At 44.9% G+C, this 15010-nt stretch overlaps 1 protein-coding gene across 2 annotated transcripts in view; it reads left to right on the top strand.

Moving 5' to 3' along the window:
* The first annotated feature begins 1214 nt into the window (after nucleotides 1-1214).
* ANK2 (ankyrin 2) overlaps nucleotides 1215-15010 on the top strand; it is a 366844-nt gene continuing 353048 nt past the window's right edge. Inside the window, exon 1 of one of the 2 annotated variants that reach the window (XM_071808135.1) lies at nucleotides 1215-1365. In XM_071808135.1, the coding sequence (XP_071664236.1) occupies nucleotides 1294-1365 (72 nt within the window). In that variant the 5' untranslated portion in view covers nucleotides 1215-1293. The remainder of the gene's footprint in view (nucleotides 1366-15010) is intronic. The other variant, XM_071808142.1, reaches the window with a different exon arrangement.

Raw genomic sequence — 15010 nt, 5'->3', positions numbered from 1 at the left:
ATTGTCTTTCTGACATATATATTGTAGCTCCACCCTCTATTTGGGGTTTACTATAGGAGCCACTGAGGGAAATGGTATTCCCAGAAATTCCTGTCTTATGCAGGAGATCAGACTCTCTGATTATAGGGTCCCTTGTGGCCTTAAAATATCTGAATGTAGGCGGCAAGGAATAATTCTTTTCCTTCATGTTCTGCCCAGATGAAGGCCAAAAGGCATTCAGCAATTCAAAACACTGCGTGTATCTCTGCTCATGCAGACAGCGCAGGATGATGATAATCACACCTGAAAATATCAGCATAAAACCCTAAGCCACAATTTTATTCCTGTATTTTGAAACTTGAAACTGAACCGGAAGGCATAACAAGATGTCTTCTGCCAGAATTTAAAACAAAGCGCCAGTGGCATCAGTCCGCTGCTCTGGGATGTCCTGGCTGTGGCCACCCACTTGCTGGTGGCCTCTGGCGGCACAGCCTGGGCTGGGTCTGTGCGGAGAGCATGGGTGCGTGTGCGGGGGAAGTTGTTCACAGAATCACAGAATGTCAGGGATTGGAAGGGACCTCGAAAGCTCATCCAGTCCAATCCCCCTGCCAGAGCAGGAACACCCAGATAAGGTTACACAGGAAGGCGTCTAGGCGGGTTTTGAATGTTTCCAGAGGAGACTCCACAAATTTGTTCGGGTGTATGGCGTGGGGGGTGTGCGGAGAGTGGGTGTGTGAGGGCTACGGGCAGATGTATCTGATATCTGCGTGCGATGTCTGTCTGTGTGTGATGGATGTCTGTGTGCCGGTAAGGGTGTGCATGCCCACGGAGGGGGGTGTGTGTGGATGCTGGTGTGGGTGTGTGAAGGGTGCGTGTGTTCGTGTGCGTGCCCGAGGCGTGTGTAAGGGAGGGTGGGTGTGAGCGCGGTGCGTGTGTGTGCGAGGACGAGGCGGGTCCTCCCGCCGCCGCCGCCCGCTCGCCGGCAGCCGCGGAGCTGTCCGTGATCTCATCGGGAGCCTCCGCCTCCGCGCCCCCCGCACCCGCGGGCACCGCGCCGGCTCCGCGCCCTCCCGCACACACGCACCCCCACCCGCGCAGGGGCCGGGCGTGCGGCCGCGCTGCAGCACCGCCGAGGCAGCGGCACCGCCGCCGGCCGGCTCGGGAAGGTCACCCCCGCTCGCCCCCCGCGGCGGCCGGCGGGGCCGGGGCGGGCGCGGGGCCGTGAGTCCCGGCATGGTGGCGGCCGCGGGGCGCCGCGGGCCGCGGGGCTGAGGAGAGGCGGGCGCCGGCGGGAAGGAGCCGCGGGGCGAGAAGATGGCTTCCCCCGCGCCCCCCGCGCCGGGAGGCGGGCCCTCGCCCCCCGCCGGCCCGCCGCGCCTTCGCCAGGTGGGTGCGCGCCGCGGCGGCGGCGACACGCGTGTCCGCGCCCCCGCTCCCCGCGTGGGGCCGCGCCTGCGCGGGCGGCAGGTGCGGCGGCGAGTTGGGGGGGCGCGCGTGGCGGAGCCCGCGGGGAGCGGCCGCGGCTGCGGGACGGGGCCAGTGGGGCGGGGGGCGCACGGCGGCTTCCCCGCCCGTCCCGACCTCCCGCCGCCCGGGGAGAGCGAGGCAGGGGGGAGGGGGAGCCGCAGCCCCGCGGGGCGGTGAGGATGGGGAGTGGGGATGGAAGTGTTGGGACCTGAGCGACCCGAAAGCAAACCGGCAGTGATGGATGGATGGATGGATGGACGGACGGACGGATGCTTTTCCATTGGCCGCTTGTCATTGAATTAAAACCAAATCCTCGTTAAATAACAAAAGCCCCCCCGGCCACGCTGACACTGTTTGAGGCAGCGCACCTGCGCAGGTGTGCCCGTGCAGTCACACGCGCAGAGGAATGCACACACACGCGTGTGTGTAACTTCACATGGCTGCAGCAGTGGTGCACCGGGATGCTTTATGGTGCATTACTGCTGGAGCAGAGCGCTTCGAGACGCATGAATAAAATCTTAATTAATGTAATGCAGCAATTTTCAAGAGACTGTTCCTGCTCTTGCCGTATGCAACACTTCTCTGCTTGCATCTGTCCTCTTGCAAGAGAGCTCTGGTTTGCGGTGGCTGCTGCATTAATTTACATTTTGAACGGTGAAGTTGGTCACAGAGGTTGTTTGACATTCTCTGCCTGGCTGGGTCAGCGCCCACACCGGTGAGGGGCAAAACTGCTGAGCTGCTGGGGGTCCTGGAGTGTTCATGCTATGAGCATTTCCTGTCTCCTAAAAATGGGAGAAACAGAAATGGAGGGACAGCACTGGTGTGTTTAATTTGCGCTTTCCTGCTAAGGCTGTAATGTTACTGCAGTAAGATTAATAAATAAAAAGCTTTTGCAAAGGAGGATTCCTGATGAGTAATCAGATTAGAATAGTATGTATGTACTCAAATATAAATCCAAATATAAATCCCACCTTTTTTTTTTTAATTATTATCCTTTTTTTCATTTTCATTGAGAAACTGGTGGTGCGGTTGACAAGGAAATCTGAAGGGTTTGCAGTTCAGACTTCCATCTGAAAGTTTGGACGCGTATCTAAACATGTCAGCCCTGTTACGCACTTGAAGTCTGGGCTGGATAACTTAAGCAAAAAGGCCTTTGTGTGGGTTTGCTTCTGACCCCGTCTGGAAATAACCACAAGAACATCCTCCCCTCACCCCCAAGTAGTTTGGCACTTCCTGTTCCCTCCCCTGCTGGAAACTGGAGGGAAAAAGTGTCCCGATTTTAGTAGCTAAGTTTGTGTTTAGGAGAGAGGAAAATGATTAGGGATCTCTCCAGTTCCTCGGCAATCTTTACTAGGTGCAGTTGGCAGAACCAGCAGGACAGATGAAGAGCATTGCGGGGGGAAGTCCAGGTAGCGAGTAAAGGAAAGGCCAGGCCACAAAGACCCCCCCCAGCCAGGGATCCTCATGAAATCTGCATTTTGTTTGCATGTTATTTATTCAGTGTGCTCACAGGAACCAGGTAGGCAGCATCCTTCCCAGCAGTGACTGAGACCCTCAATGACAGTCCCTTCCCGGGATGATCCTGCTTGTTCCAGACCTTTGGTTCACTCCTCAGCAGCATGGGAAACACAAGGTTTCCAGTTACTTATAATAGCAAGCAGTTACCGCTGTTAATAGTGCTTAATGACAAGTGGTTGCAACTGCTCGTGGAGGCAAAGGATCGGGAAGCCCTGCTAGACCAACAAGCTGCTTTCAGCTCAGTAGTTTCAGCCGTGAGGACAGTTTGCTTTATTGAGAAGGTGATACAGAAGTCAGGTGGCCAGGAGGGCAAGGGCATGCCTTGTGTGCACCTTGTTGGTGGAGAAAAGCTGGACCTTTTCGAGAGGAGAAACTACTGTAGGTGGCTTCCTGTGCCACCACTCTTGTTCCTGGGTTTTTGTCTGACCGATGCCCGAAGCTGGAGAAAACGAGACAGGACTGACACAGCCCTGCTTAGCAGAGCAGGTCCTTGGAGCTGCTGCAACCAGGGGCAAAGCAGAGCAGCCTCCCACCCTGTGCTGAAATACACCTCTGAGCAAGGATCCAGAAAATCCAGTGGCAAACCCAGGCCGCCACGCTCTGTGTTTCTCGTTGCCATCTACTGCTGTGATGTACGATGTTGCCCAGCAGTGGCTGTGGTAGCTGCCAGATTTACACCCACCTGCAGACAGTTCGCATGGGATGATTTCTGCTTTCCAGTCCAGCGCTTTGCAGCAATCTGAATTGATTTCTCATAGGGTTATTCATTTTACATGAGAATGAAATGACAATGTAATATCCTGAATTAGTATGTGGAAATCACTCATGAAGAAAATTGACTACTACAGCTGTTTTACTGTCTTCTCGTGCATTTTATCCATTCTATATTTAGAAATATTTTTAATTGCATTTAGGAAGAAATCCCTTGGCAGGCATATTTCTGCTCTATGGCTGTGGTAGAGCCTAGTATTTATTTGGACTTTTGCTGCTCTTCAGTAAGCAAGCACCCATACAGCCTACTGGGTGACCTTCACAGGAATTTAAAAGTGCATGAATAAATGCACAGAGCCACTCAAGATCAAAGTGAAGAACACAACAATGGCCAAAGTCAAGCAATTTTCCTATAAATCACTACCAGCCTCCCACTTCACCAAACATCTCTTGCTTCCTTGGGAGGGAAGGAGAGTATCCTTGAGAGTAGGAAACAAAAGGGAAGCGAACACATCTGCTTGAAACCATTGTACTGTTTTGTTGTCACAACACACTCATTGCAATAGCCCTTAATGAAAACTGAAATCAGCAACATGCTGAATTCCCGCTACACTGAGGCCTCTCAGAGGTCCTTGAAGCTACTCCTGTCTTTTGGCTTGATAGCAAAAGTCACTGAAGTAGCTGTTTGAACTGAAGTTATATTTGTGGAGTTTTTACTGTGTCTTTCAGTTAGTTTAAGAGATCTGTCCTTAATGTTAAATATATATTGGGGGGTGCTTGTGGAACTGAAGCTATGATTTGCATCTGTTACCTGTGAACCTGTTTTAGTAAGAACTGTATTTTAGCTTAAACACCTGAGTTGTACCATTTAAGCTGTGCCTGAAGTATCCCTTGCTGAATCAAGTACTGCACTCGGATACCAGTTATATTTGTTACATAAAGCCTAAGAATGTATCAAACAAAAAGCAAAGCTTTCATAAATTTCCTAAACTACACCATTGGAGACCATAGTGTTTGGAATAAGATGCATGTTTCTTTCAGTAGTAGTGGTATGGGTTATTTCTACTGTTTTTCCTTCTAGTTATCAAGACTTCTCTCGTTAAAAGAAGTTTAACAGTTTATCCTCACATTAGATATACAACCATACTAATAAAATTTGCAAACCAAATACTAAGTGTCTTGTATCACAACCCTCTATCTATAGAAGAAACAAAGCAACAAAAATAATACCAAAGGGAAATACTGGGATGTTGTGTTGATGTTGTGACATGGATTCGTGACCTGACTAATGGGTTGAAAGTTGTTCAGACTAATAAAAAATTTACTGCAGGTACTAAAGGATAATCAAGATCACAATACGGTTCAGTTCTGGTTCTTTAAATGACGAAAATATTTCAGTGAAGAATCCTATTTACTTTGGAGCTGTGATTTTATGAGAGTGTGTTTCTAGGAGTAAAATAAAGCAAAAACAAACCCTTCTAACTAACTGTTCCCTAGGAAATATTTTTAGTCCACTGAAATTGCAAGCTGCCTAACTCATTAACAGGAAATACGTACAACAGTAATTATACTGTTTACAGGGCAACATAAAATTAGGGTAGTTTAGTACTTTGGATTTGAGCTGAGTGTTGAAGACAAACAGATCAGCAATGCTAAAATTTGCGAATACTGTATTAAACAATACAGTTTTTATGACTTAGTGAAGAATTTAAAGAACACTTTTACCAGAAGAGACGGAATATTCTCTCATTATTGTAGATGCTTTGAAAGGCTGAATTGTATCTAGTGACTTCACTGCATTCTAAAGAGAAAAGTGAAAATTAAACTGACGTAGAGGTATCCAAATGTATTATACTGTGCAAGCAGTTCAGCGTATGGACAGCTTAGAAATGACATGTCAGCCATAGAAACAGAGTCAACGGTAGAGCTAGGCAAGAAATAGGTTTTCAGTTTTGTGAAGGTGTTAGGTGCTCCAGAGTTGTGCTGCACCACATCAGGACAAACCTTTCAACATTTTTCATGAATAAAGAGACAAATGCCTAAACATACGTTGTACATCTTGCCTGGATTGTGATACATGCAGCTGTAAACACCCTTTCTGACTTGTCTGGAATAAGAGGCTGAGATGGGGATTCCCATATTACTCAGACTGGCGTCCTTGTTTGAAAACCAGTTCTCCCACTGTGTCCCACTCAGCGTTATCTGTGATGGCACTTAGACACTGCTGTCCTGCGCCTCTGAGCACGCATGAATAAATTGATTATCTTAATCCATTGCCTGATGTGAAAAGAAGGTGTGCAGGAGTGTCTTACTGTGATTTAACTGATCTCAGTTGAAGTTGCTTATCATCGAGCAATGTACAGCAGCCACCTAGTCATTTTCCTGATGTCACGCCATTATTGATCCCCTTGAAATCCCTTCATTCCATATAATTCTCTTATGGTAAAAGACCTGTCTGTAAAATGATGCCTAGAACTAGAAGGCCTCTTTCTTCCTATACAACCTCTCTTTTTTTCCAAATGTGGTTGGATTTCATAGGACATATAGGATTCTCAGGTGCCGAACTCATGGCTTGGAGTGAGAACCAAAACTGAAGACAGAGGACCCACCATGGTGTTCAGAAGAAGACTGCTGGTGTGGACATGGGAAGATGCAGAACAGAGCTCCGATCATTCTATTTCTCCAGGGGTGTTTCTGTAGCAAAGTTGTCCTGTATTACAAAACCATGAAAGCAAGATATTCACTTGAGTACTTAAGAGAGAAGAATGTGGGACCTTCAGATTTTACCTAGTACCTCGTTACTGGAAAAGCCAAAGTCACCACCAGCAGTTGAGATCACTGGAAACAAGGAGTCTGTCTGGTCTTGTGTATAGTGCCAAATGGGACTCTTGGGTGCAATAGCAAATCATCTCTGTGCTCAAGTTATACAGTTTTTTTAGCCTGTCAGATTACATAAACTCAACAGATATGCTCTAGTTGGTATCAGGTCTCCACCTAGGGGTTTGACAAGAATCTGTTATGGGGAACACTTTGATTGGTGTGTGGGACTACAGGAACTAGTTTTATTGGTTTTGTTTTCTTTTCTTAAGGAGTTTTCCCCCGTAACTCTACTGGATTTTGTCCATTTTTATATTATTCTCTTGTAAAAGAGGAGAAAACTAGTGCTCCTGAAAACCCATATGCCACTGCAATGTTAGAGATGATCTCTGGACCATTCATTCTACTGACTGTTCGTATACTACTTGGAGTGCCTTGGTGCTGCCTTTTCTAGCCCAGTGCTCTTTATGCCACAGTCCCAGGCTTTTCCTACTGCAGGACATTCTTTGTCCCCTGCTAATGGTGGGATTTGAGGATATTTGAGGCTTCTCTTCCCTGGGTGGTTTGGACTGATGCCCCTCCCAGCCCACCCTTGCAGTAGCTTTGCTTTGGACACTATGTTGTTTGCCTTCACCTCTTGGCTGGCATGGATTCTAGTTCCACAATTTCAAAAATCAGATTAGTTTGAATTCCCCATTTTCAAGGATTCTTTGAACTTTAATTTGATTCAAGCTTATTTTTAATCTTACTTTCTGCTACTATGAAGGATTAGAAGTCATTTGTTCCAAACTAGAATGACTTGAAAATCAGCATAGTGAAATACTTGCTTAGGCGTCACAGCGCTGAGTAAAGAGAACATCTGTCAAAAGACACACTTCTGTTTCAGTGAACCCTGTGTGCTATATCAAAGGAAAAAAAGGAGTATGTCTTCTCACTGATTTTAAATGATGAAACATAATGCATAATGAACCTGTTGCATAATAGATGTAGGGTAACATAGGAAAAAAGTAATTACAGTTAGTGCATAAATGACTGCATGTATCTGTATTACATATAAAAATTACTATGCTGCAGTGTTATTTAGGCTGCAAAGTCAAGCACTAAGTAGTTACAAACTAATAGAATTATGGACTGTGCAGTGTTAATTCTGTCCCCTTCATGCCTGCCCTTTACACTGAATTGGGCTCTGGAAAAAAAGGCTTAAGTGATCATATAATTAGAAACTGAATCACAATATATGATAACATACTGTAGGGTAACAAACGTACTTCTGCCACACTGCCGGTTTTGTTAGGCTCACAATCAAGAAAAGGGAAATGGTAATTTTTGAAAGCTTGCTTCCCAGCCAATCTGAAGGGAATTTGTAAGCAGAGATTAAAGGTAAAGCTCTGGCTTCAGGTCTTTACCGCGGTAGTTATCCTATCACCTGGGGGCTGGGCCTTGGCATATGGTTGGACTGCATGGAAATTATCTAATCCCTGGAGGAGAAGTGTGTGTATATAAGGAAGGTGAAATCTTTTAAAGTGTATTTGTGTTTCAGTCACCTGAATACTCTAACAATCCTGAGGCAAGCCGTGGAGATACAGGAGCTTTTGCAAAAAACAGCAAAAATTCTCCATAAGAAAAATCTGGTAAATGCAAAATTACAGCCAGTCCTTTATATTCAGTCCCATTTCCATGACACACAGTAACCAACATGTAAAGCCTACAAGACTGCATGACTGTGGGTAGGTTACATTTAGTCAAAGAAGTGCTGTGAAATATTAGTAGATCCTTTCAGTCACGTATGAGATTCTAAAATGAGGGAACTGTGGTGAATTGTCCTGATTCATGCAGAAAATGCATGCAAAAATTTGTCACTGTTATGAGAACAACTTTAGCCTGAGCTAGCACTTTTAGTTATAGAAAAGAGTGGAGAAAGGCAAAAAAGAAAGGAAAAAAGTAAACTGAGTCCCAGGCAATAGGCATTAAACATCTTCCCAGACTGAGTTAATTTAGTAAATATTGTCAGGTGCCCTGGTGTATGTGTGATTTCAGGGTATCTAAACCAGGTGGAAAGGAATTGACAAGGTGGTGTGCAAATATTATGATTTACTCCCTGAGTAAATAAAACCAGAAGTTGATGAGTTTGTATGTTTCAAAGGGACAGAGCTTGCTTGGGAAGACCTTTACAGAGAGAGTGGTCAGGCATTGGAATGGCTGCCCAGGGAGGTGGTCGACTCACCGGCCCTGGAGGTTTTAAAACTGAGATTGGACATGGCACTTAGTGCCATGATCTAGTCAATGGACTGAAGTTGGACCAAGGGTTGGACTTGATCATCTCTGAGGTCTTTTCCAACCCAGTCAATTCTGTGATTCTGTGATTCCCTGGGCAGCCTGGAACACCCCCAAAAATAAACCCAGCAGACTAGAGCAGGAGACCATTTGCTGCTGAGCTCTGTTACAGTTTTGTGCTGAGGAGCAAAACCACTGAAACCCAAGCAGGCTGCTGCTGAAACACAGGCTGAGGGGGGCTTGGGGGGATAGCATCCCTGAAGGGCTGGAGGAGCCCTGGCTGATAGCAGGCAGCCCTCAGGGACAGTTAAGTCTCACTGTGCTCCACTAAAGCTGATATATTGATTATATATATATTATTTTTACATGCATACATGTGTTTACAGTTGGCTTGGTTCTTTAGGGACATGAGAGGCTAGCTCAGCCACACAGGGGGACCACAAACTATGAGAGGCATCATCACTCTTAATTTCCCAGAGAAAATTACTACTTTTTAGTTGGCCTGACCTCTTACCCCTCACAGCTACTAGCAGAGCTGAGGGATTTGCTGTGTGGCAGCCTGCTCACAGCCCAGGAACCTGCTTAAGGGCCGTGGTAATTACACCCAGCTGCTGCTAATTGTGAAGCACCTCGTCACACTCGGGCCCTGTAACTCGTGCACCTGGTCACCTCACACGGCCGTTGCATAGAAGGTGCCAGAAGCAGCAGAAAGTGTTGCATTAGCAGAGCTGTTGCCTTCCTGTATGCAGGGGAGAGGCTGTTCCAGGCTGGCTGCTCATGGGTGATTACAGAGGTAGAGCTTTATTTTCCTTTTAATATAAATGTTTAAGAAAAAGGGGTTGAGTTAAGGATTTGAATTTGATGCTGATTTCTGTGTCAGTGTTAGAACTACTATGTTTCTTCTGATACTATGTGGTTGTTATTGAGGTTTTCTGTGTGCTTTCTAATGTGTATGCATATATATATATATCTGTCTTATGGAGAGTAGGATCTTTGGGAGGGTCTTGCTTTGTTTGTGTGTATGGGTTTTTCTTTTTTTTTACTTCTGGGGGATTCCCTCCCTTACAAGATTTATGTGTGATAGGGTTACCCAGGTCTGCATTTTGGCTGTAGGTGTTAATTTATGTGTGTGTGTGTATGTGTGTATGTGTTTGTGTGTTTGTGTTTGAGGAGCCCTTAGGGATGCCTCTTGCCTCAGGGGCTGGGTGGGCGGGGGACACGGAACCTTCTGGGTTGTGGTGCTGTCCGCCATTTTGTGTGGCTGTGTCTTCCGCTTGGGGTGTGCTTGGACAAGAGTGGGAACAAATACCAGACCTTGCTTTTGAAAAAATAGCTACTGCATGCCTCATGTCGAATTTAACTTGGCTGTTAAGTGTTGAAGAAATAGTGCTTCTTAACAGTAAGTAAAAAAAACCCACAAATAACAAAAACAAAAAACTCAACCAAACAAAACCTTCCAAACTCACCAAAATGAAAAACCTGGCCCTTCCACCCCCCCGACAAAAACCTCAAAACAAACTTTGTGACCCTTCTTTGGGCCAAATACTGATCATTATGTATGTTTTGTGGAAGTACAACTTGTCGCTCTTAATATCCGTAGCTTTCTTGCCTCCCAAGGTTAGATCTTTATAAAGTGTGCGTGTGATATCACTGGATGGTATGTTGAGTGAAAAGGCTGATGTTATAGCAACAGGAAAGGAATTTTGACATCTGAGCTTATCCTTGGGTGTCTGTCTCAAACTACAGTCACTGAGAATATGCCCTATGCTCTGCTGGTGGTCAGAGAACCTAGCTGGGCATCCTCTCCTTCTGCTGGTGTGTGTTTGGGTTGGGAGAAACCTCTTCTATGTTTATAAACAATAACTGGTAAATGGGCTGTAGAAGTCTCCTAGTTAACTATCAATAAGGGACTGACTAATGGAGTGGGGGGAATAACCGACTAAACACAATATGTTCTCTTCTGATGTCTGCTGTCCTTTCTTTCTCTTTTTTTCCTGAAGTGCCAGATTGTCCTTACTGGGATCGTGATTAAGCTGGGAACTGTTGTATTTAGCAGAATGCAGACTTCAGGATGTACCCGTATTCTGCACTCTTTATTCACGTTCTTCAAAAAAATGAAAATATTTAAGTAGGGAGTTAGAAATTGCTCTTTTTTTACCCAGTGGAGGCTTATGAACTTGGGTGAGGAAAAAAAGCTATATTCAGAATGCACTGTTGATGTACAGAGATTTTTAGAACAATGCAAACGGGCATCTGGCTGAAGTTATCTGACAAAGTTTCTGTCAGAAAGCTTTAGAGCTGAAAGCTGGGCCTTACTAACTAGAAGTGTCAGGAGTAATGCTGTCCAGAAAATGGATTAAAAGAACAGTGCTGTGGATTTTCTGAACGGATACTGCATTGAGGTGGAACTCTTCTTTCAATTTAGCAAAAATTATTTCTTTTCTGATCATAATTTTAATGTATTATAATTAAGTAATGCAGAGTGCTTGACATCCTGACATTTTTCTGATAATTGGCTGAACATGCAAACCGGGCTCGTGGTTGCTAAACCCTCAATGGACAGCCAGTAGCAGTAGCATAGTAGCTTTACTAATGAGATTATGGCCGTAATGTCAGTCATCCTTCAATCTCCCCCCACCTCAGAACACAAAATTACACCTCAGAGAGCTGAAGGGTTTGCAGGAGTCACTTTGGGGAATACTGTCTAAATATGTGCTTTCTGACAGTTGTTTAATAATATCTTAGAATAATATTTGTATCTGTTTTCCCTCATTCTGTGTGATAACTGCTGGTAACAATTATGTGCAACTGCTCTGCATTTTTAGATTTAGTCGAGTTAAAGCTCTGGGCAAGTTGTATTTGACATCTGAGATTCTCAACATGAAGAAAAATGGACTGTGTTGAGCTGTGGGACTGCGCGGTACTCAAAGCACAATTATTTTTTTGTCTCTGAGCAGTTTTTGGGTTGTGGTGGTTTGTTTCTGTCTGATCCTAAAGTGTTTTGATTGTTCCTATGAAGTAGTAAGAGTACAGTATGTAATGAGGCAGTTGAGACTTCCTATATTAAAGGAATCTTTGTTTATGCAACAAGGATTCACTCATCACCACCTCATGCCCCCCTGCAAAGCATTCTGGAAAAGTGTTTGCCTTGTTTTCGGTTCTACTGGGGTGTACGAAATGGCAGCTACAGAGGATGAAGCTGCTGACCTCCACCATCAGTTCTCCTTCAATGATGTTTTGACCATTGGTAACCAAGGCAAGTTTCCACAAGTTACATACTGTATTTAGAATTAAACTTGTCCTTGCTGAAAACTGGTAAGAAGCCTTATGAAATGCATCCCTTTCTTAATTTGAGCTTTATTTATATGTTGCTTTATTAATTAAGATAATCTGGGTGTTTTAAGATAACTTTGCAGTTAATTCTGAACTAAGGTGTTTTGTATCTGATCTAAGCTAGTAACTGGCTGTTAGATTATGTGACCAGAGCTCTTTGAAACATCCTTTGTACGCTGTTTCAGTGTGCTTACAGCTATGTGAATCCTCCAAGACGTTTTTGTTTATTATTTTTATCTTTCTAAAATCCAGCTTTTCCTCCTCCTCCTGGTGTGGAATGACTGCCAGTACTTGGTCATCCGTGACCCCCAGCCGCCGCTGCTCTGAGGAATGCGCGTTTGGTTCCAGTGGCGGATGGCGGGGGCCGCGGTCCCCTCTGATGTGCTCTGTGCACGGATGTGTGGGCGGCGCAGGAGCTGGCAGGGAAACGGGCAGGACTTTGTCGTGAGTAGAGCTCTCGTGACTCTGCAAGAGCTTTCTGGGAACTTGAACTTGCTCAGGCTGGATGCTGGTATCCTGGCCTCGATTCAAGGCGGTATTTTAGCTCTTGCTGAGAGCAGCAGCTGGTCAGTGCACAGAAGCCAAAGGCGGCTGGTTCGCCTGGGATAGCAGATGGGGGCGTCACACGCTGCATTTACATCTCTTGTAGTGCTGTAAGCTTTGAGAACTTTAGATCCAGATCCTCTCACTAATAATTTAGTCTTGGACTTCCTACAAATAGTTTCTTGTATCTGAACCTGCCCTTTAATGAGAGCATTTCTGAGAATTATGTCTGTAGCAGTTGGATATTTGTACTGGAAATGCTCTACCTTGAATCATTGCTGGGTTCATTGTTGTCTTTGTATGCGTTCTCTACTGTCTCCTGGCTGACTGGTACTTGATGATGTAGATGTTCCAAGCAATTTTGGGACTCTATGATATGGATGACGTCAGAGCAAACCTAAAAAAATAACCCCAGAAAATAGGGCTGGCACCCCTCCTTTCTCCTGGTCTGAATTTTTCTGACTTTGTCCTTTATCAGGGATTAGGAGTACACATGATAATAATTGATGAAAATATGCCATTGCAATCCTATTTTTACATACCCACTCCAACCCCTGAAAAGCAAGTATGTCAGCACAACCTTATTCAGGCTTTACTGAGCGCAAGAAAGTGCTGTTCCTGAGGACCATAATATGCTGGAAGTAATGGGTAAGAGACTCCCTCCTTGCTGGGTCAAAACCTTCCATGAGTGAAGTGCAATCCCAAGGCTGAACGTTGCAGAATGCCCCATTTGAAATACCAGATCGAATTTTCTTATGTAGCTGTTTGCAAACAGCCAAATGATTTCGGGAAGGTCTTTAGAGCAAGAGCTCGCATTCCTCCTATTTGAGCACTCATATATGTTATAGGAATAGTAAGCTGTTATATGTGTAATCTTGTTATTAAAGGGGAAAATTTATCTTCAGCAAGTCTTTGCTTTATAATAATCATCACAATGGATCAATTGCTGAAACAAAAAACAAAGCAACAGTTTTGACTTCTAGTAAATCTTTGAGAGTAATTATGAAGTTCTAAGGATGCAATTGGAGAAAATTATTTACATGTAAAAAAGGGGTCAAGAACAACAGAGGATCTTAAGTTTCTGTGGCACTAAAAGTCAAAAAAGGGGGTGGTCTTACGGGTCTCACAATGATGGTTGAGTAAGTCAGAGCAAGTAATGAGCAAGAAGAGTTGCATATAAACACCTAGAAGTAAAAGTACCTCTGCAAAACTCCTGTTGGCTCCAGTGACCCCTGATTCCCCTTCAGAGGAGAATCTATATTTAGTAAACCAAATGTGTATGAAATCCATATAAAAGCATTTTGACTGGCATGTTTTGGGTGTGTTCTTAAGATTTGGTAAGTCGATGGGCAGGGACCATAGAAAATCAATTGCTACTCTGTGTTTATAATATTAAATTATTTAGCATTGGCTTATGGGTGATAACCTCTTATCACCCAGACTAATACTACTCCTGGCAGGTAATTTATTTGCTCCTGGTCTTGACATCTGTGTCTGAACTACACTATTTCAGCTCCCTTGAGGTTAAGGTTAAAGTTCTTAACTTCTCAGGCTGTTAGACCTTGGTCTTAGCATCTTCCTGAGGACTCTGTAAGAGCACTGCAACTTGGGATGCTGGGCAGCCCTTTGTGGGGTGGAGGGGCTCTGGCTTTTACTGTGTGCTTCTGACAAGATCTCTGGACACTTTGGGTTGTCTGTGTATGGTAGAACACGCATCCAGAAAGGCCTGAGTGGACACAACCCACCAGACAGCCTGAAGTGTTGCGTAGTGCCGTATTCCCCCAAAAGTTGTTTGTGGCTCCACAGGTAAGGCCCCCTCACTGGCTGGGCTTGGCTCTGCAGCTTTCTAGTCTTCTTTTCAGGTGACAGCCAGAGGTACTGGTGGATACAAAAGCATAAGAACCCCCTGTCGAGGTTTTACATTATTTGCTGCACTTGATTAAACTGGGGTCTCTTTTGTCTATAATTGTAATCTTAAGAAATTACCAGGCTGCCAGAAAGGCTACTGGTAATATGATACAGAGGTGAGGTGCAAACCTTTGCATCTATAAGTGTGATGGTGGGGGAGTAGAAAGCTCTGGTTATATGTAGTGTGACCTGACACAACCTTCACTGCAACTAAACATAGTTTGGTATTCTCTGCACCTGTCAGCCTGCTTGTTACTGTGCCTGTTTCGGAGGCATGCATATAAGCAGGGACCTTTACCTGACGTTAGCTTCCACAGATATTAAAGGTAGTTGATTTGCCTTTTTAAGTTTTACTAATATAGAACTATTTAGATCCCTTAGATAATCTCTCCTTTGAGGCATTTGGAAGTTGAGGAGATGACCAGCCTCTGCTCCTTCTGTTGTCCCACTGAGCTTTGAT

This window comes from Patagioenas fasciata, chromosome 4 (assembly GCF_037038585.1).
Source record: "Patagioenas fasciata isolate bPatFas1 chromosome 4, bPatFas1.hap1, whole genome shotgun sequence".
Lineage (NCBI taxonomy): Eukaryota > Metazoa > Chordata > Aves > Columbiformes > Columbidae > Patagioenas > Patagioenas fasciata.
Note: the sequence above shows the minus strand (reverse complement) of the source record. Positions and strands in the feature narration are given on the sequence as shown.